At 59.7% G+C, this 27325-nt stretch overlaps 3 protein-coding genes across 3 annotated transcripts in view; 2 read left to right on the top strand and 1 right to left on the bottom strand.

The window, feature by feature from the left end:
- The window catches only part of PEAR1 (platelet endothelial aggregation receptor 1), a 55976-nt gene extending 46636 nt beyond the window's left edge, over positions 1-9340 (top strand). The window contains exons 13-23 of the mRNA XM_065420192.1: positions 356-458; positions 1467-1613; positions 2233-2361; positions 2724-2852; positions 2937-3065; positions 4625-4840; positions 5136-5248; positions 6896-7016; positions 7692-7754; positions 8354-8557; positions 9180-9340. Of these exons, the coding sequence (XP_065276264.1) occupies positions 356-458; positions 1467-1613; positions 2233-2361; positions 2724-2852; positions 2937-3065; positions 4625-4840; positions 5136-5248; positions 6896-7016; positions 7692-7754; positions 8354-8557; positions 9180-9340 (1515 nt within the window). The remainder of the gene's footprint in view (positions 1-355; positions 459-1466; positions 1614-2232; positions 2362-2723; positions 2853-2936; positions 3066-4624; positions 4841-5135; positions 5249-6895; positions 7017-7691; positions 7755-8353; positions 8558-9179) is intronic.
- A 4180-nt stretch (positions 9341-13520) lies between these two features.
- On the top strand, positions 13521-23009 carry LRRC71 (leucine rich repeat containing 71). The gene is made up of 15 exons (XM_065420513.1): positions 13521-13623; positions 14336-14458; positions 15637-15777; positions 16284-16359; positions 16884-16958; positions 17354-17422; positions 17886-18045; positions 18617-18700; positions 19721-19810; positions 20230-20343; positions 20901-21015; positions 21236-21324; positions 21977-22085; positions 22577-22698; positions 22887-23009. Exons 1-15 carry the CDS (start codon positions 13521-13523, stop codon positions 23007-23009), a joined length of 1593 nt encoding a protein of 530 aa, XP_065276585.1.
- A 1891-nt stretch (positions 23010-24900) lies between these two features.
- ARHGEF11 (Rho guanine nucleotide exchange factor 11) overlaps positions 24901-27325 on the bottom strand; it is a 43714-nt gene continuing 41289 nt past the window's right edge. Inside the window, exon 43 of the mRNA XM_065420405.1 lies at positions 24901-25056. Coding sequence (XP_065276477.1) covers positions 24901-25056 — 156 coding nt within the window. The remainder of the gene's footprint in view (positions 25057-27325) is intronic.

Raw genomic sequence — 27325 nt, 5'->3', positions numbered from 1 at the left:
GGACAAAATAATTACAACAATGGGCTAACAGATTGATTGGGAAAGTCACTTGCTGGCCCAGCCTGGGAAGGGGGCTGGGTGATTTAATGGCAATGGGGAGGGGGGTTATGGATGAGACCATGTGCATTTGTGGAGCAGGGGAGGCGTGGGTTAGACTGTGGTCACTGGCGGGGCGGAGCGGGAATAGGTTAGATTGCATGCACTGGCAGGGTGGGGGTCAGACCGGGGAGGCTTGGGGCACGGTTAGACCCATGCACCAGCGGGATGGGACCGGGAAGGGTTCTGGGTTAAAATCACCCACCCCAATCCCATCCCAGTGCCACTGACTCCGGTTGCATCCCCCTCTCGCTAACAGAACGGTGCCTACGGGCCCGGCTGCAGCAGTCAATGTGACTGCAGCCACGCGGACGGCTGCTCCCCCGTCACAGGACAGTGCCACTGCCGGCCGGGATGGACAGGTGAGGGGGCCAGGTGGGAGGCAGGGATCTGGGGAGGGGACGGGAGGACTCTGTCTCTGGCCATGATGGCATCCAGGGGGTCCCCGCCAGCTCAATGCACAGCTGTTATGGGCATGGCTAGGTCAGGGACAGAAGGGGGCGGTACTCTTCCAGGCTCCACCCACAACATAAGCTCCTCCCACAGGACTTGATGTGCCTGCAGGAGGCACAGCTCACAGTGAATTGTGCAGAGGTCCAGGATATATGGGCATGAGGTCTCCGGGCGGCCTGAGCTCCGTTCCTCCTCAGTGGGGCGTGGCTGGACTCAGCGGGTACCCCCTGGGCCGAGGGCCAACTGAAGTGATGGTGCTTGTCCAAACGCCACCCACGCATGGCACCAAAGAGAGCCAGACTGGCTCCTGCTCCGGTCTTAGCAAAGCGCCCGGCAATAACTCCGCCCTGAGGGGAAGGAGGGCGGTTCACACCTCTCCGAGCCGTCGTCCCGGTCTCCCTGCAGGTTACCCTCGGCTCAGGTTCGCGAGGTTTCCAGATGGCAGAGACATGTGGCCCAGCGAGAATTCGGGCAGGCTTTGGGGGAATAGCAGCACCCCAGCCGTGCCAGCTGGTGCCTGCTGACGGGCCGGCCAGTTCGAGTTAAGAACCTCCCCTCACTGGAGCGAAGGGCTCGTGTGTGTGGACGAGACTCGAGTTGGGGGCTGCGCCGGAGTTAGAAGGAGCTAACTGGAGTCTGAGTGATGGGAGCGCAGCTTCAAAGAGGGCTGTTTCTGGGTCGGCGCTGGGCTGGGAGACCGTAGGGCCTGCAGGGAGCTGTGTGGTGACTCAGTTTCCCCATCTGTCGAGTGTGGACAGTGACGCTGGCATCCCTGACAGCTTGGGATGCGAGAGGTTTTATTTCTCCACGCAGGGGACTGGGTTGGCGCTGGGACCTGTTTGCCACCCCCCCCCAGCTGCGTGGTGAGGAGGGGTCTCCACTAAAAGAACACCCTGGTCCTTTTCTTGCCACCCCAGGGCCCCGCTGCAGCCTGGTCTGTGACCACGGCTTCTGGGGGCGGAACTGCAGCCAGCCCTGTGCCTGCAAGAACGGAGCCGCCTGCTCCTCAGAGGACGGGAGCTGCAGCTGCGCGCCCGGGTACCGCGGCCCCGCCTGCCAGCGCCGTAAGTGCCATGCCAACGGAGCCAGCGGCCTGGGCGAGGGGGTCCTGCTCCTGCATTGCCCAGCCCTGGGGGGAGCTGGCCTGTCCCGGCTCTGTCCAGGGCCAGAGCAGAGCAAAGTCCGTCGCACAAAGCCCACGTGCGACCAGCCCGCGAGATGGGACTGGCATCGTCCTTTCGAGCCTGCCCCCCACCGAGGGCTGGTTTGGGTGCAGCGGGCACGGTCAGAGGCCACTGTACGGGCATCCCAGGAGCCGGCCAGGTTCGGGGAGATGGATACGTGGAGGGGGCAAACCCCATCCCTGCTCCCCTGAGGGAATGAGAAATCCACATGGGAACACACCTGCCCATGTGTCCCTGTGACCTGTCCCCTCTAGGGGGTAACAAGGAGCTCTGTCTCCATGGGCCCGTTTGGGCCTCTCTGCTGAGTCTGCTGCCCACGAACGGGGTTGGTCGGCACCGATTTGTGGCGGTGGCTTTGCCTGGTCCCCGTCAGGATCTGGGCTGAGACCCAGCAAACTCACTTCACACGAGCAGCCGTCTGACGGGGCCGGGTTAGGGCTGGTTTGTGACGCGCCCCCACCCTCCACACCCCTTTCCATTTCTTCTTCCCTTGCCGCAGCCTGCCAGCCCGGGCGTTACGGCAAGAAGTGCGCGATGCCCTGCCGATGCTCCAACTACTCCACCTGCCACCACGTGGACGGCTCCTGCGACTGCTTCCCCGGGTGGACGGGCAGCGACTGCTCACAGCGTGAGTCACATCCACTGCCGGGGGGCGTCCCAACTCACGGGCAGCACGGGTCAATGGGGAATAAGTTGCGGAGGGGTAGGCACTTGTAGGGGTTATAAGGAATCTGGGTACAACAGGGTCCCCGGGACTATGATCTGGGGGGCCTGGAGGCTCTGTCAGCCCCACAAACACAGGCCTCTGCCATTTGAGCTAAAGGAGATCTCCTTCAGCCAGTAGCAGAAGTAGGACTCGTATCCTCTCTGTGGGCAGCCACCAGGGGGCAATGGGGTCTCATGCACGTAGACTCGGTAGCTCATCGGGGAAGAGCAGCTTCCAGAGCCGGGTGCGTAGTGGGACTGACAGACGTCTCCTCTCCTCCACAGCCTGCCCGCCCGGCACGTGGGGAGAGGCCTGTGGCCGCACCTGCCAGTGCCCAAACGGAGGCCGGTGCAGCACCGTGGATGGGACTTGCTCTTGTCCGGCCGGCTTGACCGGCAGACACTGCTCGGAAGGTACGGGCTGTGCCGGGCGGGGGTCTGGGCATCACACGTCTCCTTCCCCATGCAGACCTCACCCACTTGCTTTCTTCTCTGTAGGCTGCCCCCTGGGGAGCTACGGGGAGAGCTGTGCCCAGGCATGCCAGTGCCAGAACGAAGCTCAGTGCGACCCAGCGACCGGGAGATGTCTGTGCTCCTCCGGGTACACCGGCGCCCACTGCGAAACCAGTAAGCCGGGAACGCCCCGGGGAAGGCACAGGGCTGCATGACGGCTCCGAGACCACATTGGGAAGCCACTTGCAGCACCCACTGCTGGCAGAGGGGAGCTTCGCACCCACACAGGACTTCTGGGCGGGTCTTGAGGGAAGCTGATTGACAAGTTTTTGACAAAAAAGGGGTTTTGGGGTTAAAACAGAAATTTCCCCGGGGAATGTCTGATTTTGGTTACATTTTCCGGGTTTTCATTGGAAAAACAGAAATCTGGAAAAAAAATCGGGTTTTTGGCAACTGAACTCCCCCGAAAATGTTAGCCAAAAACCCGAATATTTTCCACTTTGTTTCTGACCGTTGACAGTCAAAAAAAATATAACTTTTCAGCCACAGCGTTTTGGGGTTTTCAGGTTTTGGATGAAAAGCCGGAAACTTGGAAGAAAAATTTTGACCCAAACATTTTGCTTGTTTGTCGTTCACCAAAACGTTTTGCTGGAACACAAATGATTTCCCAGCCAGCTCTAATATTGGGTTATACGGACCATCGGTCTCCTCCAGCAGTCAGGAGGTGGGATGCGGAGCTGTATGGCTCCAAGCCGCTCCCTGGGACTGGCCTTCCCCTGCCTCCCAGCCCCCTTCACCCCACGGATTCTAACCTGGGCCCTTGTGCCCCCCTGGCAGAGTGTCCCCCTGGCACCTTTGGACCCAGGTGTCTCCAGGTCTGCGAGTGCCTCCACAACCCCACCTGATGGGGAGCCAGCGGCGGCTCCAGACACCAGCGCACCAAGCGCATGCCTGGGGCGGCAAGCCGTGGGGGGTAGCCTGCTGGTCACCATGAGGGCGGCAGTCAGGGAGCCTTTGGCGGCGCGCCTGTGGGAGGTCCGCTGGTCCCGCGGTTTCAGCGGCAATTCGGCGGTGTGGGACTGGCGGACCTCCCGCAGGCATGCCGCCGAATCCGCGTTACCAGCGGACCTCCCGCAGGCATGCCATCGAAAGCCTCCTGGCTGCCGTGCTTGGGGCGGCAAAATACATAGAGCTGCTCCTGCGGGGAGCTGCCAGTGCGAGCCGGGCAGGAGCGGGGCCTGGTGTGAGAAATGTGACTGAGACCATGCAGGGGGCTGGGAGCCAGGACTCCTGGGTTCTGGCCCCAGCTCTGAGGGGAGGGGGGCCTAGAGGGTTAGAGCGGGGGAAGCAGGGAGCCAGGACTCCTGGGTTCTGTCCCCAGCTCCGGGAGGGGAGCGGGGTCTACTGGTTAGAGCAGGGGGGGGGGGGAGGCAGGGAGCCAGGACTCCTGTGTTCTGTCCCTAGCTCCGGGAGGGGAGCGGGGTCTAATGGTTAGAGCAGGGGTGCAGGGGCAGGAAGCCAGGACTCCTGGGTTCTGTCCCCAGCTCCGGGAGGGGGGCGGGGTCTAGTGGTTAGAGCGGGGAGGGAGCCAGGACTCCTGTGTTCTGTCCCTAGCTCCGGGAGGGGAGCGGGGTCTAATGGTTAGAGCAGGGGTGCAGGGGCAGGAAGCCAGGACTCCTGGGTTCTGTCCCCAGCTCTGGGCAGAAGGTCTAATGATTCCTCTGGGCATGCAGGGAGCCCCGAGCACCCCTTCACCATGGTGCCAGCTGTGCCGATGGGGTACAGCTCCCTGGGGGCGATCATTGGCATCATCGTCCTGGTGATCCTGCTCGTGGCGCTGCTGGTGTTTTTCCTGTGCTACCGGCACTGGCAGAAGGGCAAAGAGAATAGACACCTGGCCGTGGCCTACACCACGGGGCAGACGGACAGCTCGGAGTACGCGGTGCCAGGTGAGGGCGCGGCGCGCTCAGTACGGGGGGGCTCTGCTCTCCAAGTCGCCCCCCTGCTCCCGTTAGCATGGCACCTCCTAGGACACTGAGCTCAGCAAGCCCGGCAGAGTCCCCCACCCCACTCTCGGGAAAGTCTGATCCCAGCCGCCCTAGGCTTAGCGTGGGGAATCCAGCCGGAGCCCGGCCCAGGGTGGGGGAGAGGCACATGGTGTGCGCAGCCCCTGTGGACAGCTAGGGGACAGGACTCCCAGGGACTTTGGCCTAACTCTGTCTGTCCCTTTCTCTGTCTGACCAGACGTCCCACCCAGCCACACGCACTACTACTCCAATCCGAGCTACCACACCCTGTCGCGGTGCGTGCCGACCTCCCCCGCCCCCAACAGCCAGGACAGGGCGAGCTCCCTCAAGGTAAGACCCAGCCCTCGGGGGTGACACTGCTCCGGGGAAGTTCCCAGCCTTTCCGTTCGCCGGAGCCTCTCTCCCCTCTTGGGGACGGGCAGAGAGGAGACAGCTTGTCTGTAGCGTCTCTCCGGGGCTGGGCTGGGCTGAGAATTTGCTGCAGAAATAGTTGGGGTTGTGCGGAATTGAGGTGCCCTTGCACCCCCAGAACGTGGAGCACAGCAGCCATCATCAGAAATCTGCCCTGGGGAGGACTTGAACCCCCCTCCTCAGTTCAAGGCCTGCTAGTCATGCCTCTAAGCCAGGGGTGGGCAAACTACGGCCCGGGGGCTGCATCTGGCCCTTCAGACGTTTGAATCTGCTGCGGAGCGGGGTCAGGGGCTTGCCCCGCTCCCCGCGTGCTGTGGCTCCACACAGCTCCTGGAAGCAACGGCATGTCCCCCCTCCGGCTCCCACGTGTAGGGGCAGCCAGGGGGTTCCACACGCTGCCCCCATCCCAAGCGTGGCCCCCGCAGTTCCCATTGGCCAGGAACCGTGGTCAGCGGGAGCTGCGGGGCCAGCATGCGGACGGGGCAGCGTGCAGAGTTGTCTGGCCGCGCCTCCGCGTAGGAGCTGGAGGGGAGACATGGCCGCTGCTTCCAGGAGCTGCTTGAGGTAAGCGTTGCCCAGAGCCTGCACCTCTGACCCCCTCCCACACCCCAACCCCCCGCCCCAGCCCTGATCCCCCTCCTGCCCTCCGAACCCCTCGGTCCAACCAGCACCCCCAACCCCTCATCTCCAGCCCCACCCTGGAGCCTGCACCCCCAGCCAGAGCCTGCACCTGTTTCTGCACCCCAACCCTGTGCCCCAGCCCAGAGCCCCCTCCCGCACCCTGAACTTCTCATTTCTGGCCCCACCCCAGAGCCCTCACCCCCTCTGATGCCCCAACCCCCAGTTTCGTGAGCATTCATGGCCCGCCATACAATTTCCATACCCAGATGTGGCCCTCGGGCCAAAAAGTTTGCCCACTCCTGCGCTAAGCCATCAGGTCGGTTGTCCCCCAGCAGCGCCCCGGATGCTGGGCGCCCCCAGTCTGTGCAAATCACTTTCTGGCCTGGGTTTCCCAGCCTGTGCTGGTTCAGAGAGTCAGACAGCCCCTCTAGTAACGTCGGAACCGTCTCTTCCCCAGCACAGAGCCGGGGTGCTGGGCCCGAGCTGAGGGCCCATCAGGTCGTCTAAGCACAGTTTGGCGCAGACCAGTCCTGGAGCCTGAACCCCAGGGGTGTCCAAACAGCTAAGGGATGAGAACAGGCACAATGTAGAGACCATCCCTTTTATTCTGGGCGCTGTATCTCTGGAACCCTTGGGCCAAATGACCCCAAATTTGCCCCACTCGCCCCACCCCAGGACGCCATGAGGCACAGCAGTTTTTGGGGCAATCTGAATTTGCGCGTGGATTTTAGAGCGCTTCAAAACATCCACTCTTAATGCGGGCGCTTGTCTCAACCTGAACTCGAGTTTGGCAAGGGCCACTCCAGAAGGAAGGGGTTCTTCATGGACACCGTGAGACCCTGTGGTTCCCGAAATCCTGGCCTGGCAAAGGGGCCACTCCGAGCAGGACCCCGTGGGCAGGGGGCGGTAGGTCACTGCTGATTCCACCCCTTATTTCGGCCACAGGTGCCCTGCAACCAGCACTTCTCCAACATAAAGAACGTGGCCTACGGGCCGGACTGTAATGCCTCGCTGCCTGCCGACTGGAAGCACCACGGGGTGCCGGCGCTGAAGCCACGCGAGCGGGGTAAGGGGGGAGCCGGGCGTGGCGCCTCAGCTGGGATATGCTGGGCAGGGCCAGGCTTTAGGAGCCGGTGTGGGGAGAAGAAGTGGGGTCTAGGGGTCAGAACAGGGTAGGGTGATGAGTTCTACTCCCAGTGCTGGAAGGTGAGTGGGGTTAGGAGTTGGAGATGGGGGTGCGCAGGACTCCTGGGTTCTTTTCCCATCTCTAGGAAGGGAGTGATGCCTGGTAGTTAGAGAAGGAGATTGGGAAGCGGGGGGTGGGGCTCAGGACTCCTGGGTTCTGTTCTTGGCTCAGGAAGGGGAGTGATGCCTCGTAGTTAGGGAAGGGGGGGGAGGAGGACACCTCAGGACTCCTGGGTTCTATTGGCTCTGGGAGCGGAGTGAGCTCTCTGGATTAGAGCAGGAGAAGGGGAGCTGGGACTCCTGGGTCCATTTCAGCAAAAACTGCCGGTCTTGGTCGGCATCCTATACATTTCATCCCCCAACAAGGGCAAAACTGCCCCCCTGCCCTCACCCCGAAGCTGGTGGGAAGAAAAGCAGCCGGGGCCCTGGGGAGGCCTTCCCTGGATGCTGCGTGGGGAGACCCTTCCCTGGACGGAGGCCCCACGGGCTGGGGAGACAGAGGGAACCACAGGGTCTGTCTGTGTCCAGCAGCCTCAGGGTCTCCTTCCGTTTGCAGGGGGCAGCCCCATGGACCGCAGCTACAGCTACAGCAACAGCCTGGGGAAGTACTACAGCAACGGTGAGCACAGCGCCCCCCTGTGGGGGGGGGCTTCCAGGGGCCCCGGCGCACGGGCGGGGGGTGATGGGTCCCGCGGTCGTCTCCCCCAGACGCTCTCGGCTCAGGCCGATGGCCTCGTTTTCCTGGGCTGGGGTCTGGGAGGAGCGGGAGGGGGAGGAGTCACGCTTACTGCAGCACTGACCCCCATATCCCAGTGCGGCACTAGGGGGCGCTGCGGGAGTGGGGTGGAGGGCTCAGCAGGGCGCGAGGAAGCTGGGCTGGCTTTGGAGAAGCCCTGCATATCCCCAGAGCAGCTCCAGCCTGGACAAGCTCCCTCCCCTCCCTGCTCACGCTGCCCGTGGGCCTCTGCCCTGCCTTGGTGGGACCCCCTGGGGGCAAGAGACGAGCTCGGTGTGCAGGGCCCCATCCAGCCCTAGGTCTCTTTGCTGAGGCCGCCAACGAGGGGCCCAGTTAGCGCTGATTGCGGCCCATGTGCCTGGAGCTAGACAGACCCAGCAAACTCATCTCCTCCCAGCTAAACCGGCGTCCCAGCCCCCCGGCTTCTCCCCATTCCTGTATTCACCCACCCTCCCTTTGCCCTCCTTCCGCCCACCCTCCAGACTACATCAAGGAGGAGGCCCTGCGCGCCAGCAACAGCTCGCTGAACAGCGAGAACCCCTACGCCACCATCAAGGACCTGCCCGAGCTCATGGCCAAGCCCTCGGAGGGCAGCTACATGGAGATGAAATCCCCCGCAAAGCGAGAAATGTCCTACGCCGAGATCGGGCTCTTCGAGGAGCCAGCCGCCGGCTCCAGGGCAGAAGGTAGCGTTCGGCACCGCGACGGGCTGCGGGACCCCTCCAGTCCCGTTCACTTCGCAGCGATGCCAGAGCCTGAATGGCACATGGGGGCGGGCGTGACATGCCACTTGGGGGCGCTTGTCCACTGCCGGGCTTTTGCATTTCAGACGCTACCCCCACTGAGATCGGGGCCCACTGGTGCTGGGCGCTGCACATACCCCGACCAAAATCGGGGCTTCCTCGTGCAGGCACTGCACAGACACCGAATGAGTTCAGGGCCCCCTCTGCACACACCCCGACTGAAATCATGGCCCCCTCATACCGGGTGCTGCATGCGCCCTGACGGAGTTCAGGGCTCCCTCGTGCCAGGCGCTGCACATACCCCGACTGAGATCGGGGCCATATTGTGCCGGATCAAGATCAGGGCCCCGTTGTGCCGGGCGCTGCACAGGCACACACAAAGTGAGAGGTGGTCCCTGCCCCAAAGAGCTCACAGTTGAAAATAGCTGCAGCATGGGAGAAAGGAAGGGTCCTTATCCCCATTTTACAGACTGATCTCCCAAGTTCTTAACCACAAGTCCATCCTGAGACACTTTCACAGGTGCCTTCGGTAATGCCCTTGTCTTTCCTCTTCTCCTCCCTCTAGAGAGTTGCCCCCCGGGGGCAGAAGGTGTGTCTCCAGCAGCCCCCAGCATCCCCCCCAACCATTACGACTCCCCCAAGAACAGCCACATCCCCAGTCACTACGACATGCCACCTGTCCGGCACTACCCTCCATCCCCGCCACTCCGGAGGCAGGACCGGTGAGGAGCCATGGGGCGCTGTCTCTGTCCGTCCGTCCATCCTCCCCCTCCTGTCTCTGTCGGCACTTCCCAGGGGAAGGTGGAGGACTGGCTCCGAAGCCCAGCGGGAGGAGAGCCGTGGCGGGACCGTGGATGGCCATTTACCGGCACCCCCCTGGATTCACCTGGGGCCTCTTTGTCTTTGCTTGTACAATGCAACAGCCGCTAAGGACTATGGAAGGGGGGGAGTCGGACCCCTTGCCCCAGCCGCTTGGGGTTGAATACAGCTCATCACCTTCCCCCAGGCGAGGGTTCAAAGTCTGAGACGTTCACCTCCGGATCCTGAGCCTCCCGCATGCAGCAGGGATGTGGATCGTGGCGGGGTGGTGTGGCCTCAGCTTGCCCCATGTTCGCCCCCCCCCCCATCGGTGTTTGTCTTCAGGGTGGGGTCCCCAGTCAAGCCATGGGCAGGTGTGTTCTGCCCCCAGGGCACGGCTTCGCACGGAGGGGAGGCCTGATCCGGAGGAGAAGCCTGACGTGAACGGGACACCTCGGTGCTGGGGCGCAGAACGGCAGGTGTTCCTGTGAGCCCCCCGAAAGGGACTGATAACCCAGCAGGGCAGCTGCAGACGCTGGACCGCTGCGCCCTGCTGACACAGACTAAACACCCCAAGACTGGCCCCGCTGCAGCCCCAGGAGAGGCATGGCTGGGAAGTGAGACGCCACCGAATTCGGCTCCCAATCCGGATTCCAGCCTGTGGAGGGGGACTGGATCTGGGCTTTTGGCTCGGCCTTGATTTGCATCTAGACTCAGCTTCCGAACGCCTGCCTGATTTCACCCGGCCCCCAGCCCCGCTGGAGATGGGCCGTAGAGGACGTTTGCGCTGTTAGGGGAAGTTGGTAGCTCTGAACCCAAACTTCCCCCCCATTCAACCCCCACCGGCGGTCCCACCACTGTGAAGCTGCTGAGGGTTCAGAGCCCCCCTTCCCATCACAGCATACACCCCCCCACACACACCTTGTGCAATATACCGGCCTAATGGGTGTGAGTGTGTCTCCCCCTAGAGGCCAGCCCCAGCAACTGTAACAGCCTGCTACTTAACTTACCTGCAGTAATGGGAGCGCCTCCTTGGCTCAGGTGAGAGAGGCGAGGGCTAGCGTCTCTCTGCACATGGTCTTGGATCATGACACCTCCAGGGGGAACAGACTAGCCCAGCAGGCTGAACTTGGCCTAAGGGACATAGCTGGGTTTCCTTCCCTTTCTGCTCCGGGGAGAGCTGGGATCTGTAGAGGTCGATACAGCTCCAATGTGCATGTAAATAAAGATGTTTGTGTTGTTTTTAACTATGCAGCTGTCTAGTTTTTGGCTCAGCCTCCACCCAGCTGCTGGCATCACCCCACAGGCTTATGGTCAGGGTTCGGCTATGAGATTAAACAGGACCTGGGATGAGCAAAGACACTGGCCTCCCAAATGTCACCCTTTGGCAAGGAGGGGATGCTCTTGCATGGGCTGGGGGGTTCCAGTAACAACTCGAGGCCCCAACCAAAAGTGGGGACCCGTTGCGCTAGGCGCTGTACGTACAGACTGCGAGACAGCCCCTGCCTTGAAGAGCTGACACTCCAAATAGACAAAGAAAAGATTAACAGAGGGTCCTGTGGCACCTTTAAGTCTAACAGAAGTATTGGAGCATAAGCTTTCGTGGGTGAATGCCCACTTCATCAGACGCAAGACTGTTAAAAAGAAAAGATTGTTATCCCCATTGTTCAAATGGGGAAACTGAGGCACTGAGCGGCGAAGTGGCTTACCGTGGGTCACACACCCCAGGAATAGCGCCCAGATCACCTCAGTCCCCATACAGTGCCTTAACCACAAGCCCATCCTGGGAACATAGGGAAACCACCGTGCTCAGCGGGAGAGGTAGGACATACATTTTTCATTGTGGTGACATCACTGCCTCCAAACCCTGCATTAAGAACAATACTGATCTTTAAAGTGGTAAAAGGGAGACAGTCTCGCCCAGCAGGTAGAGCACAGAACCAGGACTCCTGGGGTCTACTCGATCTGTGCCTTTGGCTGGCTCTCTTCAGGTCTCTGGGCCTCAGTTCCCCCACCTGTAAAATGGTGCTAATGGTGATGCTGATTGCGAGACATGAAGGGAATTGTCCCAGATCACCCCTGCAGTTGCAATCCATGCTGTAAGCCTTTCTGGATTTCTTACTAGCTGTGTGTGTGTGTGGGGGGGGGGCAGTTAAACCTGACTAGAAAATGGGATGAAATTTACCCTTTTCTCTTTCCATAGGAGGACAGAACACCTCTGCCATGTAGTGCCTCACCCTGCACCCACCTCGCACTGAGTGTTACACACACTTATACTTTCCACACACAGGGAGCATTGCACACTGAATTTCCCACAAGCAGGAAATCTCTGGCGCCAACAGAGCCAGGCAGTGGCTTGATAAGAAGGGTGGGCATTAGACCAAAGCCATCTTTAAACCCCGGCTGGCCTGTTCAGCGGTGCCTGGTCTGCAGGGGCTGGATCCCAGTCTCAAAGGGGCATGCTGTGCATGGGGCACCCTGATTTCCACAGCTTCCGCCCCCCAACGCCACAGTGTGTGTGTGGGGGGGGTCCTGTTTCCAGGGGGCTGGGATAACCCGGGGTGGGCACACAGCGCCGACTGTTGCAGGGCCGAGACCCCGGCCGGACATCACATACACACGGGTTTCCATGGTGATGCTGACCCCACTTTTAAGGGTGACAGGACCCCCCCCCATTTCCATGGGAACTGGGTGGTGTCCCCCGATGGTCACAGGGGCTGTCGGTGCCCATGGCCCCAGGTTTGGGGGGTCATGGGGACGCCTCCGCTCCATCATTCACACAGGGGTTACCATGGTGACCTGGACCCCCCCCTACCCCCCAATGTCATGGCAACGGTGACCCCCTTCATATGATGGGGGTTAGCGAGGGTCCGGGAGGGCGGGGGGTTTGCGGGGCTGCCCCGCCCCCTGCTCCCTCGGGCCCCGCCCCCTCAGACAGCCCCGCCCACTCGCCGGGCCGGCCCCGCGTTGCCATGGGGACGCGCGCGGGGCCCGGCCGTGGAGGCCCCAAGCGGAGCCGTCGCCGCCCAGGCTCAGGTGGGGCGATGCGGACCCCGCAGTGCAGGCCCCGGTCCCCCGCCCCCCCACCGCGGCTAGGGACCCCCCCCCCCCGGCCAGGGATCCCCCCCATACACCCCCGCCAGGCCCCCCCCCAGCGCGGCCAGGGATCCCCCCCATACACCCCCGCCAGGCCCCCGCTCCCCCCACCGCGGCCAGGGACCCCCCCCCATACACCCCCGCCAGGCCCCCCCCCCACCGCGGCCATGGGCCCCCCCATACACCCCCGCCAGCCCCCCTCCCTCCCTCCGGCCAGGGATCCCCCCCATACACCCCCGCCAGCCCCCCCTCCCCCCCTCCGGCCAGGGGCCCCCGCCACACACCACGACCAGGGAGCCCCCCCCACCGGCCAGGCTCCCACCCCCCCATACACACTGCAGCCAGGGACACCCCCCTGACCCCTCCCCACACACCACGGCCAGGGACCCCCCCCGCATCCAGGGAGCCCCCCAACCACATCCAGGGACCCCCGCTAGGCACCTGGTACCCCCCTACACACTGAATCCAGGGACACCCCCCTCGGGCCAGGGGACCCCCCCCCATACACACCACAGCCAGCCCCCGATCCCCCCATACACACCGCAGCCAGGGACCCCCCAAAGAGGAACCCCCCAACCAGAAACTCCCCCCCAACACCCTTCCCAGCCAGGGAGCCTCCCCCTTCCCCAACCAGAGACCCCTCCACCTCCTCCCACACGCCTCCCGTAGCCCAGGGATCATCTAGCACCTGCAGCAGCATCTCTCGCCCGGTATCTCTGTATGCCGGTGCCCATGCCATGCCCCCGCCCCAGACGTGCCCCGGATCCTCCCTTTGCCCACCCGACCCCTCCGTGCCCCAGCCCTTCCCAGTGCAGTGACCGCAGGCGTAACCACCCGAACGTGGGGTGAGGTTTCTCGCCCCGGGAGCAAAGGAATCAAGGACCAAAAACATAGTTGCGGGGGAGGGAGAAACAAAAGCCCATGGGGGCGAAAGGGCAGCGCTCTTGGTGCTGAACGTGTGTTACCAGCCGAGCCCGTCTTGTTTTCCTCCAGTGCCCTGAAGAGCAGAACTATGGGGAAGAAAGGGGACCGGGGGGCTAAGGAGAAAGTGGCGGGCGTGAGCCTTGAGGAGGAAGGAAAGAACGCGGCTAAAAGGACTGACCAACATGGCGAAGGTGATGACCCCCGATCGCTCTGTGCCCTGGCAAGAACGCCACCCAGGAGGTTCAGTTAACTGGCTGACCCTTGCTGACTTTGCCCATGACCCCATAAAGACCTAGGCCGGGGTGGCCAACCTGAGCCTGAGAAGGAGCTAGAATTTACCAATGTACATTGCCAAAGAGCCACAGTAATACGTCAGCAGCCCCCCCATCAGCTCCCCGCTCCCAGCGCCTCCCACCCACCGGCAGTCCCACCAATCAGCGCCTCCCGCCCCCTCCCGATCAGCTGTTTTTTGGGGGGGGAGCGAGGGCATGGCAGGCTCAGGGGAGGGGGCGGGAAGGGGTGGAGTAGGGGCAGAGCCAGGGGTTGGGCAGTGAGCACCCACCAGCACATTGGAAAGTTGGCGCCTGTAGCTCCAGCCCCGGAGTCGGTGCCTATACAAGGAGCCGCATATTAACTTCTGAAGAGCCGCATGTGGCTCCGGAGCCACAGGTTGGCCACTCCTGACCTAGGCGATGCTCAAACTGTAGGCATGTGGGTCCTCCCGTTGAAGCTAACTGAATTCCCCTTGCAATGTTCGTCACTTGGCCTGAACTGTTGTGGTGTTGCTGTGCGTTGTTAAAACACGGCCACGCTCCACCCTAGAGGTGGCGGCACTTCCGCGCTGGGTGAAAAGTCTCTGGCTGTGGTTTGGATGGAGTGACTGCTGCCCTGCTCTTTCCCCAGAGGAATATCAGTGCACAGGCATCCTGGAGCAGGATTTCAATGAACTGTGCTCCCGCGCCGGACTCACCAAAATCCCCAAGGTCACAGTTAGACTGCAGTCTACCTTGAACCTCTTCCCGCCAGGTGAGTGGAGCCGCCTGGTGAGGCAAAGAGGGGGAGTATTGTGAATTCATCTCTGTCTTTGCTGAGGCTAGGTCTACACTACCCGCCTGAATCGGCGGGTAGAAATCGATCTCCCGGGGATCGAATTATCGCGTCTCGTCGGGACGCGACAATCGATCCCCGAATTGTGGGAGGTGGGAGTAAGCGCCGTTGACTGGGAGCCGCGGAGGTCGATTTTGCTGCCATCCTCACAGCGGGGTAAATCGGCTCCGATACGTCGAATTCAGCCACCCTGCTAAGCTCCTTCCTGCGCGTGGTGCACCTTCACCGGCCTGCAGCCTAGGCCCCATGCCCTCCCTGCTTGCAAGCAGCCTTGGACAACGAAGTGTGTTGCCCAGGAGCCTTTCCTAGATGGTTCTGCAAGGCGGCAAGAGTATTTGCTGAGAACAGCGCTCGAGACTCGCAGGATTCAGTGGTTTCTTAACGGCCCAGCTCCCAGAGTTCTCTGCTTTCTGGAGAAACTCCGCTTTCACTGAAAGAACAAGGCCCTTTCCAGCCCTTGGTGTCCCATAGAAAAGCTGGGAAATGTAACTTCTAGAAGTTCAGATGCCGGAAGGCAAAGAAATGAGTCCCAGCTTATCAGAGGGTCGCGCACTTCATTGTTCCTGCAGGCCGAGCTCTATGTGTTCTCCAGCTTGCAAGTGGAGTGCAGGTTTGGGTTGGGGGGGACCTGGCTAGAGTTGGGGTGAGTGGCCTGGCTGAGGGAGCTGGCCCAGTTGGGGTCAGGGCCCTGGGGAAATCACAGCTAAACCAGCTTTCACCTAGGGGATGCTGGCCATTTCTGCTGGTGGGGGATGCATCTGGGATGTGAGCTGCAGAGGACTGTCGCAGGGAGATTGTGTGTGTTGGTTTCAGTCCCACCCATTTCAGGGGCAGGAAGCTCTAGTTAAATAGGTTGGGAGGGCAGTGTAGCCCCAGGTGGGTTTAACATGTCTCCCAGCATCCGCAGCCCTAGTGAAGGCAGAGTGTAGTGAAGAGAGGCCCATGCAGCTATAAGGGGATGGTCTCTCCCTGGTGGGGCAGCGTGGAGTGATTGACATGGGGCAGCGGCCTGCATGTCCCTTCGCCTGGCACTGCAGAAGTCTCCCTCAGGCTTGGTGCCCCTGCCCCCGAGTGACGGGTTGCCCTCTGCCTGGCAGAGGAAAGCGACATGCTGGCCGAGAAGGAGGTCCCAGCCAGCCTCACCCAGATCCAGAGCAAGTACGCCTACTTCCGGCCCTGCATTCAGACCGAGCTGGAGCATGACGACCCCAAGAGCGTCCGTGAGATCTTCCTGCAAGGTGAGGGGCTCAGCTCACTCCAAATAGCCCCCTCAGCACTGTAAAACAGGAAGGGGGAGCGGGGGGAGCCTGCTTCATACCGGGCGCTGGCAGTAATTCGGAGGCACTGCCCGCGCCGCCTCTCTCGTCAAAGGCTTTCTGAAAGTCCAAGCAAACTATCCACTGGATCACCCTTGTCCACATGCTCGTTGACCCTCTCAAAGACTTCCAATAGATTGGTGAGGCTTGATTGCCCTTCACAAGAGCCGTCTTCGTCTCTGTGTTTGTTAATTCTGTTACCATAGTTGTAACCAATTTGCCTGGTACTGAAGTTAGGTCTGTAATTGCTACGATCGCCTCCGGAGCCTTTTATAAAAAACCGTAGGCCATACAAGAACCCAGACAGCTAGCCATGCCGTTACGAACTGGCCGGGGAGCCAACGGCAGTTGAGAGCAGGGGTGAGGGATCGCATTCTGACTGGTTTTCTCTTCTGTATAACCAGCTCCATCTGTTTTCTCTCTGGCAGGTTGGAAAATTGAAGAGAAAATGCTGGGTGTTTTCAGCAAGTGTCTGCCCGCCCTTGCCAACCTGCAGGCTGTTCAGTGAGTGAGGGGCTGGGCAGTGCCAGGAGCTGTTTGGCTGAAAGGGCCCAGAGACGGGCAAGGAAAATACAGCGGGATTTCAGTTCTCTAAACCCTCAGTATCCAAACCTCCCTCTAAGGTGTTTTGCTGCCTCCCAGTGCATTGGCTCTTGCCTCTCTGAGAGCCTGATCTTGGTGTCCTCCAAGTTGGTTGGATAATTGGGACGCTGGAACTAGAATCAATCTGGGGACCTGCTAGCTCTTTAAGACCAATAGTTAGTTTGGGGGCTCCAGAACGCTGGGTGCTGGGAAACGCCTGCATTAGCTTTTGAAGAGCAGATATTGGTGAAGGGGTTTAAGCATGGGCCTGGGAGCCAGGGAGCCTGGCTTTGAGGCCTGGCTCTGCCCTTGACTCACTTTGTGACCGTAGGCAACTCCTTTCCCCTCCCCGTGCCTCAGTTTCCCCATCTGGGGATGAGAATGCTTTGCGATCTCTCTTACTGAGTTAATGCTGCTGCTAAGCTACCCTGTCTCTCTTCTTTCAGCCTCTGGAAGGTCGGCCTGACGGATCTCTCGCTCCTCTCTCTGATCGCTATCCTACCAAACTGCCCCACCCTCAAGTAAGCGAGAGCTAAGCCGCGGGGATGGGGGCGCTCAGACAGTGCTGGAGGCAGCTGCTTCCGTCTCAGAAAGGGGACCCCATTCAATGTAACCATCCTTGAAGGAGCCAGTGAGATGGGACCTAAAGGCGGTGCTTTGACAATCCCATGGTACTCCGTGCCAGAGCAGAACCGCCAACTCCACTGTCCTGCCCAAAGCCCTAGCGCGGTGCCTGCTGCCTACCTCAAATTCCTGCCACCTTTTCAGTGGGGTACAGTATTCTTCACTTTCCCTTCCAGGCTGTTGTGTAGTGTTTCTTTGTCGCTGTGAAGCAGCTGCCGTGTTCCACTCCAGAGGTGGCTGCATGCCAAGTGACTTCTCTAGCACCTTGGTTAGTTTCTGCTTTTCCCTGCAGGACACTAACCCTGGAGGGGAACCCGTTAGCCGAGGGGTCCTTCCACAGGCTGATTGGAGAGGACAGCACGTGAGTTCCTTCCGAATCGGAGACCCAGGGGTCCCGGGGAGTGCGTGCTAGTTAATCTGCTTGGGGCAGATACCGCGTTGGGGGAGGGAAGGGAAATTCCAGACCACTGCATCTGCTCTGGGGGGGATGGGCGGGATCCTGGGGGATACTCCTGGGAGGGAGGTCCCAGTGGGGAGGAGGGCTGAGGATCACTAGGCGGGATGGGAAGCTTTGTCTCGGACTCTCATAAACAAAGTCCTCAGCCCGTCGGCAAGGTGCCCGCACAGAGTCCAGCGCATGGTGTGCGGATTCCTTCCCTCCTACCCTTCCACGCCCCAGGCAGAGCGTGGCTGGGATCGCTCCCGCCTGCTTCAAGGCTCAGTCCTGGAGCCCCCTCCCCACTCCCAGGGCGTCTCTTTCCCTTCCCAGAGAGCAGGACAGTCCAACCAGACCTGATCGGAAACTCTCACCAACGCCCCTGCAGGCTGGCTCACGTGTCGCTGAGAAACAATAACATCGGTGACGCCGACGCCAAGCTGATTGGCCAAGCCCTCTCCACGCTGAAGTCCTCCAACAAGATCTTGGTCTCGCTGACCCTCAGCTTCAATCACATCTCGGACCTGGGGGCAGGCTACATCGCGGAGGTGAGGGGTGAGAGAGCGCGACTGGCTGCATTGGGGCATGAGCATCTGTAGAGGGACCGCTGTTCTCCGAAGTGAGGGACCGTGGCCTTGGTTAAGGCACTGCCCTGGAGGCCTGGCTTCAAATCCTAGCCTCGCCACTAAGTTATTTTTTAAGTCCAACTCTCTCATGTAGACGGGAACAGACAGCTGGGGGAGCCTTAATAGCGGAGGCTGTGAAGGGAAGCCGAAGAGATGGAACTGTACAGACTGGGGCTTTGCATGTTCTCCTGCCAATCCAGTCTAGCTGGATCCAGGACTCAAAGTCCACCCGCTACATAGCCCGGGGCGTTCCCAGCCCCCAGCTGAGGATGAGCCCAGGTGGTAAGCTCCCAGCAGGATGGGTTGGGCCATGGAAAGACTGAACTCCCCTTGGGCACAGGAACTGGGCCAGCGGCAGGAGGAGCTGGTGATGGGAAGCCAGCCTGGCCGGATGGAGGGTCCAGTGTCCAGGGCTGTCACTGCTCACGGCTGACTGTTCTTTTCCTTTCCTTGCCTGTCTGCATCCTGCCGCCGCCCCCCGGGGCCTGTCCAGGGCTTGCGGTTGAATCGCTCTCTGCTGTGCCTGTCTCTGGCACACAATCAGATCGGAGACCAGGGAGCCCTCAAGCTGGCAGAGGTGCGTCCGGGGAGAGGCCTTTGCTCTTCAGCCCAGGGGATGGATTTACCCTTGAAAAAACGTCTTCGCCCGGCCCAGTGTCCTCCGTTTGCAGCTATTAGCCAGGCTGGGCAGGGATGGTGTCCCTAGCCTCTGTTTGCCAGAAGCTGGGAATGGGCGACAGGGGATGGATCACTTGATGATCACCTGGTCTGTTCATTCCCTCTGGGGCACCTGGCATTGGCCACTGTCAGAAGACAGGATACGAGCTAGATGGACCTTTGGTCTGACCCAGTCTGGCCGTTCTTATGAGGAACATCTAGTGGGCTTGGAGGGCTCTATGGAGGACTCCGAGTTGTGGATCTGGAGCTCTCTCACCAAAGGGGCAGGGGTGGCGGCTCTTTAACTAAAGAGTTTTTCTCCCAGCCATTAAAAGGCATTTGAGTTGAATGCACATTAACAAAGAGAGCTTGAATCAGTCTGAATCAAAATCCTATCCTCTCCCCACTAACCAGGATCCCTGGCACAGCGCCGCCCGTCTCCTGAACTCCCAGCTCTCCATAGAGTCAGCGAGGGAGAGAAACCAGCTGAATTTCTAACGTGTAAAATGACTTCATCCGTCACAAAAGAGCAGCAGCGCAGCTCTTCTCCCCATCTCCAGCTGTCCTCTAGCGCAGGCCAGGCCTGACCTGCACCAGGCCTTGATCCTGCAGCGGGGAGTTCCAGAGCTAATCCTTGCTGCCCAGCCCCTCCCCCCCGGTGTGAATGACTGAAACGCTCCACAGGACACACTAGCACATCCCTTTGAGGGAGCAGGACCTGAGCTCGGAAATTTGGGACCCGATCCCGAGGGACGGAGCATGCTTATCAGGCACCCAGCACCTCTCTGGCTCAGGCCGTTGTAACGTCTGCGAGCTCTGGCGTGGTCAGAGAAGTGCCGAGGCCCCGGGCTGCCCCCTCTGTGGGGTGGAGGAGGGGGAATTAAGCTATTGTGACCAAGAGAGACTGAGCAGCACTGACTCCGCCATTGCTTTGGGTTAGGTTCTGGGACCTTTCGCTTTAACTCACACCGAAGTCGTGGAGAGGAGGCGACTTTTACTGGAGAAGGAATCCCAGGAGCGGTCCCGGTCGGTAAGGCTACTGCCAGGCCATGCACACCCACCAGAGGGCGACAGATCAATTCACTTTGGGGGGGGAGGGGTGTTAGCGACTGACCTCTTTCCCGCAGCGGCAGGCCAAACGTTGCTATAAACTCAGAGCTCCATGGAACCAGGTCGCTGAGGGTAACAAGATTTACCCTGGTGTGTGCTGTATTCCCCTCTACTTTCTGAGCCACCTGAAGGATAACCACCTACTACTGCTGCCACCTAGTGGCATCACTCCTTTAGCTCACATTGTTGAGGATCTGAGAGTCCCTGGTTCTAAGCCAGTTCACACCCCATGCTAGGAGGTGCTACAGTTAGCGCTGCCTAGGGTCCTAAAGGTAGCAAATGTAGAGTAGCCCGTGGTGTCCGAATCTCTGTTAAAATCCCTCTGGGTCTGGGTTCCAGCCTCTGAGACATGCAGATGCCAAAAGCAGCGAGCGTCCCTCCAGCCTCGTCAGCAACACCACCATCGACAAGCTGCAGGCGGCCAAGCAGAGCAAGAGCGGGTCCAAGAAAAAGGTGAGGGGTGCGGGCTGAACCGAGCAGGACGGCTTCCACGCAGCCCTTCCCAGGAACGCTGAGATCCAGGCGTGTCCAACCAGCCTGGGAGCCAGGGGTTAACCCCACAGCGAGCGGCTCCCAAAGATCCGCTTCTTCGGAAGGATCGGGGGATCGCAGCGGCCAGGACCTGCGCGTGGCGATGCTGAGGAAAAGGAGGGGGCTTTGGAGCCGGGGAGTGGCTCTCAGGACTCCTGGGTTCTCATTTCATTTCTGAAGGGGGCGTGTGAGCTCGTGGCTAGAGCAGAGACTTGGGGGTCAGGACTCCTGGGTTCTTTTCCCAGCTCTGCCATTGGCTTCATTTGGTGACCTTGGCTTTCCTGTGCCTCCATCCTTCAAACAGGGTTCATGCGGGGGTGGGGGCGTGCAAGGCTGGTGGTTTACACGCTTGGGCCAGAGAAGGGCCGAAAGCGAAGTGGGGTCAAGCCTGGAGGGGACTTGGCAAACAGCGACAAATATTAAAGAGCCGCCGAACCTGCCTGTCAGCGCCCCCTTCAGGCCTGTGCTACTCCTTACAGGAGCCTTCGAAGAAAGAGGAGAAAGGTCAGGCCGGCGCTGCAGGTGGCGGGGGGGGCGGGGGCGGCCCAGGCTTTGCGCCCGCGAAGAAGGAGGATGCTAAACAAGCCAAGAAAAGTGAGTAGAAATTCTAACCCTCCCCCCCCTTATTCTAACCCCCTGTCCCATGTGCAAGAGGCCCCCAGAGAGCGGGCTACGGAACTAGATGTGAACTGTGCCAGAGCGGGAGGTGGCCGGAGGCGATGCCCCTCTCTGAGCCGGGCGCCTGGCCCGTGGGAGGGGCCCCCGTCAGGTTTGTGAGTGTTTCACCCAGCTCTGGGCGTGTCCCTCTCTTTAGTGGTTTCCACCCCGGAGCAAAAAGTTGTTCGAGGCAAAGGAGCCAAATCGGGCGCCAAGGAGAAGCGCAGCCTGCCGCCGGAGTTGGAGGTGAGGGAGCCCTGGCCAGCCCCGGGGTACAGGGACTGCTCTACACAGTGTTCCCCGTGCCCCGGCTCGCAGGGCACTGGGTTAGTGGGGCAGTAGCCTGGGTCTGGGCTCAGATCCAGAGTTGAGTTCCTGATCACTTATGGGGCTGGAGTCTCAGTTACAGAGAGAGACCTCGGGCCGGGTCACTGACCTCCCTCCCCCCCCCCGGCCGGAGCTGCTGTGGTGGCTCTTGGTTCAGTTCCGGCAGGTCGTTCCATTCTACCCCTGCCGTGGGGGAGATACAGTGGGCTTCACTCCTAACCGGCTGGGCATGGTGTAAACAGCTGCCCCGTTCCGCTCCAGAGGTGGCTGACTTGCTCTGGGATAAAAAGATGGGGAACCATTGGCTCAGCATGAAAGCTGGGGATTTTCAAAGGGGCTTGGAGGAGTAAGGAGCCTGCTGCCCAGGGAAAAATCAATGGGATCCCTGCTCCCAGCGCCCTTAGGCGCCTAAGAAGATTCCAGCCAAAATGTCCCATCTCCTGCCTCACGTCAGAACCAGCAGTGGGCTGATCCCCGTCCCGCGCCATCTCCTGGGCAGTGCCAAAGCAGTGGGGCCGCCTGCCGAGCTGCTCTGGGACCTGCTTGAAGGTGAAACGTTCTCTGTGCCCAGGTGATGGAGCCCACCGAGATCGTGAACCCACTGCTGGAACAGGCCGAGCACCGTGATGGGAAGGTCTTCCTGCCAGGCAACCGTGTGCTCATCAACTTAAACCTCACCTGTACGTCGGCACGGGGCCCGGGGCTGGCTGGAAACCCGCCATCTCGCCTGGCAGGGCAAGTGCCCCCCCGAGTGGCGCTGGCTCCCCTGGGCCGTCCAGCCCTTGGCCAACGAGCCGGGCTGGGAGCTGTGGCAATGGGCCGGAGATGCAGCAGCCTCTGCCAGGCTTGTGTGTGTCCTTCTGAGAGGTGCCTGCAGCCGGCCGTACCCACAGAGCTCCTTCAGTACCACCCACCCTTCTCCACTCCCTCCATGCGGCCCAGCCTGGTCACTCACCTTAGTGCCAGGTGGCTCGTGGGCTCCCTTGGGTGGCCCGATCCCCAGCAGAGGCAGGAGACGCTCGTGCTTCTAGAGCCAGATGCCGATCCTCTGCCCCACAGCAGCTGTGCCAGTGGGCACAGGCCCTGCCTGAGGTCCCAGGCAAACCCCTCCCTGGGCCCCAGAGGCGATGGGGTTTAAACTAGCCACTGATCCGCATCTTCCTTCCCCAAGGGAACCAGATCACAGAGCAGGGCCTGAAAGCGTTCCTGGCAGCCATGGAGAGCCAGCAGCAGGCCAGCAAGGCCACGGCTGGGGTCAAGTGGCAGATGGGCCTGCTGCGGCTGTCTTTGGGGGTGAGTACCACGCTCCGGCATGTGGGGAGTGGGGAGCTGTGTCCAGCCCCAGGGCCCTTGTTCATTCACGACCGTGCCCCCGTGTGGGCTGGGTCTTCAGGTAGAGCCTCCCCCCCGAGTGGGGGGATGGAGTGGGAGCAGAAGCGAGTCCCCCCTTTGCTCACCCACCCCCCTTTCCGCCCTTGCAGAAAAACCGCTTCCCCGCTGAGAGCAAGACCTTTGCCAGGCTCCAGGAGCTGATGCTGCCGCGCGACCCCACCTACAGGCAGCTGTCCAAGGCGCCGGACGAGGAGCTGGCTGCACCCAGCTAGGGGCTGGAGGGGCGAAAGCGTTCACTCACTCGAGAGTCCCGCGGCCCTGGAGAGCGCTGGGGCAGCCCCTTGTGTGGGATTTCTGATCCCCTCCGCCTCTGGCCCAGCCCAGCCTGTAACCGTTCCCGCCTACCATTAAACAGTTTTGACAGCCTACTCTGGGGTGGGGGGCTGGAGCCCTCTACACCCACTGGAATTCAGGCTCTTTTTCTACAGCCAGGGCTCCATCCACGCAGGGGCTGTGGCAATGGGGAGGAAGCGCCTACCTGGGCCTCCAGGGTCAGAGGCAGTGACCCCATAACTGCGTGGTCCCAAGAGCGCTGAGCCCCCTCCCCGCCAGGCCACTTGCTAACCTCTCCTCTCCCGCGTTCCCAGGCCGGGGCCCTGCAGGCTGGGGAGAGGGATGAGGGCATGTTGCAGTGCCCACATCAGGGGAGCTGGTGCTGAGAGCAGAAGGGAGCCGGGACAGGCGCCCCCTCAATGTAGACGCTGTCCAGTCGACCAGCCCTGAGACATCCCCGGTGGGGGTCAAGGACTGATTTAATGCAGGGCCGATTCCACTCCCAGCAGCAGCACTGGGCAGGGCGGGGCGGGTTCTCTGCTCCCCGGCAGCACAGGGAGTGTGGAATCGCCGTGGAGAACAGCTCCCGGCTATGGACAGACACCCCCCTGGCTGGCAGGACTACCGGCCTGGAGAAGAGGTGGGCTGGGAACAAAGGACCCCGTCTCCCACGCTGCAGTGGGTGAAAGCAGGCCCCCCCCCGGTGAAGGATCACACGCATGCCAGCGACGGAAGAATATTTCACTTTTCTTTAAAAAAAAAATCTTTACCAGTAAAGGGAAGAAAATAAAACCGATTATACATCATGGAACAGCAAACAGTCAGTCCTCTAGCTAGTGTGTGTGTATATATATATATATATATATAAGTATATATATATATGGGACCGGGCCGGGGGGCTGATGAGGGGGGCAGGCCCGGGGCCTGGCCTCTGACAACGCAGCAGCAGCCTGCGAATAGACAAAAGCTGATTGCGAAGTGGGGTCTTACCCTGAGCCCTCCCAGCCACAGCAGCTGATTGGTGCTGCGCTGAGCTGACCGTTAGGGGCGATCGTATCCGATGGGCTGGGCTCACGCAGCCCCGGCTGATTGTCTCCAAGCAGCGCAGGGATTTTGCCACAGCAGAGGCGGCCGTGGGGTGTCCCGTTTTCCCAGCCCGCTGCCCGCCCTGGGGATGCAGCCGTTCCAGTGGAGCAATGTGCGTTTTCCAGACAGCCCCTACAGAAAAGCATCTGCCCGAAGGAGGGGGCAGCGCATCTGCTGGAGGGAGAAAGGCCAGCTAATGCCAACAGCATGTGCTATGGCCCCACAGGGCCGGGGGAGACACAGCGAGAGGCCCAGAGGGAACACCTAGTGGTAAGAGGACCGGGCTGCTTGGAATCTCGTTTCCCCAGGCTGGGCAGGGCAGCGGGATAGTGGTAATGGCCATTGTACTGCAGGGTCACGGGATACAGTCCAGTTATTTACAAGAACCCAATGCACATACATACATATTTATATCTGATCAGCAGAAAGGGCGGGCCGGGACCCACCACATGGGCTCCTCAGCACGGAGAGAAACAAAAAGTGCATTTCGACAGACTATATTCCAGCTCTTGTGTACAGGGACGATGCTTGTCCGTGGGGGGCACAGAGGTGGAGGCAGCGGTGGGGACCCGGCCTGCCAGCAGCAGGCAGCATGCAGGGTGACGGGCACTCGCTCTCCAGGCAAAGGGCCACCCAGCCCCATGGCTAGGACGAGACACCGAGATCAGCCGAAACTAACATGCGCTTCCCCGCGGGATTCCAGTTCTGCTCCAAGCTTCCAGTGGCAGCCCCCACGGGTCTGTTTCAACATTCGGGCTGCCCCGCCTCCCAGGTGGCTTTCCCCAGGTTGGGTGGGTCCAGGGGGTGCCCTGCTGCTCCAGCTTCCCAGCCATCTTTGGGGAGATCTCCTGCCTGGCAGGGCATTGGTGCAGAGGGGTTCCTCCGAGGGGACTCGGCAGCCTGGAAGAGATGCAGAGAAGCAGGATTGAGAGGGATGGTCAGCAAAGCTCCAGGCTGCCAACCCGCCCCCTGGTGCCTGCAGGGTCGGCAATAGCTTTCCTGGGCTACAGCTGGGGAAACTGAGGTACGGGGGGAAGGGATTTGGCAAGTAGGAGGGCATGGGGCCAGGTCATCATAAGAACGGCCACACTGGGTCAGACCAAAGGTCCATTTAGCCCAGTATCCTGTCTTCCGACAGTGGCCAAGACCAGGTGCCCCAGAGGGAATGAACAGAACAGGGAATCATCAAGTGATCCATCCCCTGTTGTCCATTCCCAGCTTCTGGCAAACAGAGGCTAGGGACACCATCCCTGCCCATCCTGGCTAATAGCCATTGATGGACCTATCCTCCATGAACTTATCTAGTTCTTTTTTGAACCCTGTTATAGTCTTGGCCTTCACAGTCATGATTTTATAGACCTCAATCATATGCACCCTTAGTTTTCTATTCCAACCTGAAAAGTCCCAGTCTTATTAATCTCTCCTCATATGGAAGCTGTTCCATACCCCTAATCATTTTTGTCGCCCTTTTCTGAACCTTTTCCAGTTCCAATATATCTTTTTTGAGATGGGGCGACCACATCTGCACGCAGTATTCAAGATGTGGGCGTACCATGGGTTTATATAGAGGCAATGTGATATTTTCTGTCTTATTCTCTATCCCTTTCTTAATGATTCCCAGCATTCTGTTCACTTTTTTGACTGCTGCTGCCCCTTGAGTGGATGTTTTCAGAGAACTATCCACAATGACTCCAAGATCTCTTCCTTGAGTGGTAAGAGCTAATTTAGACCCCATCATTTTATAGGTATAGTTGGGATGATGTTTTCCAATGTGCATTACTTTGCATTTATCAACATTGAATTTCATCTGCCATTTTGTTACCCAGTCCCCTGGTTCTGAGAGATCCTTGTGTAGCTCTTCGCAGTCTGCCTGGGACGTAACTATCTTGAGTAGTTTTGTATCATCTGCAATTTTTGCCACCTCACCGTTTACCCCTTTTTCCAGATCATTTATGAATATGTGGAATAGGACTGGTCCCAGAACAGACCCCTGGGGGACACCACTATTTACCTCTCTCCATTCTGAAAACTGACCATTTATTCCTACCCTTTGTTTCCTATCTTTTAACCAGTTACCGACCCATGAGAGAACCGTCCCTCTTATCCCATGGCAGCTTACTTTGCCTAAGAGCCTTTGGTGAGGGACCTTGTCAAAGGCTTTCTGAAAATCTAAGTACACTATATCCCCTGGATCCCCCTTGTCCACATGCTTGTTGGCCCCCTCACAGAATTCTAGTACATTCGTGAGGCATGATTTTCCTTTACAAAAACCATGTTGACTCTTCCCCCAACAGATTATGCTCATCTACGTGTCTGACAATTCTGTTCTTTACTATAGTTTCAACCAGTTTGCCCGGCACTGAAGTCAGGCTTACCGACCTGTAATTGCCGGGGTCACATCTGGAGCCCTTTTTAGAAACTGGCGTCACATTAGCTGTCTGCCAGTCATCTGGTACAGAAGCTGATTTAAATGATAGGTTACAAATTACTGTTAGTAGTTCTGCAATTTCACATTGGAGTTCCTTCAGACCTCTTGGGTGAATCCCATATGGTCCTGGTGACTTATTACTGTTTAATTTATCAATTTGTCCCCAAACCTCCTCTAATGATACCTCAATCTGGGACAGTTCCTCAGATCATAGAATCATAGAATATCAGGGTTGGAAGGGACCTCAGGAGGTCATCTAGTCCAACCCCCTGCTCAAAGCAGGACCAATCCCACACTAAATCCCCAAATGGTCCCCTCAAGGATTGAACTCACAACCCTGGGTTTAGCAGGCCAATGCTCAAACCACTGAGCTATCCCTCCCCCCAGATCTGTCACCTAAGAAGAATGGCTCAGGTTTGGGAATCTCCACCACATCCTCAGCTATGAAGACCGATGCAAAGAATTCATTTAGTTTCTCCGCAATGGCCTTATTGTCCTTGAGTGCTCCTTTAGCACCTCGATCGTCCAGTGGCCCCACCGGTTGTTTAGCAGGCTTCCTGCTTCTGATGTACTTAACATTTTTTTGCTATTACTTTCTGAGTCTTTGGCTAATTCTTTTTAAAATTCTTTTTTGGCCTTCCTAATTAGATTTTTACACTTCACTTGCTGGAGTTGATGCTCTTTTCTATTTTCCTCACTAGGATTTGATTTCCACTTTTTAAAGGACGCCTTTTTGCCTCT

The sequence above is a fragment of the Emys orbicularis genome, chromosome 20, assembly GCF_028017835.1.
Source record: "Emys orbicularis isolate rEmyOrb1 chromosome 20, rEmyOrb1.hap1, whole genome shotgun sequence".
Lineage (NCBI taxonomy): Eukaryota > Metazoa > Chordata > Testudines > Emydidae > Emys > Emys orbicularis.
The sequence above is the reverse complement of the archived record's forward strand: the minus strand, read 5'-3'. Positions and strand labels throughout refer to the sequence as shown.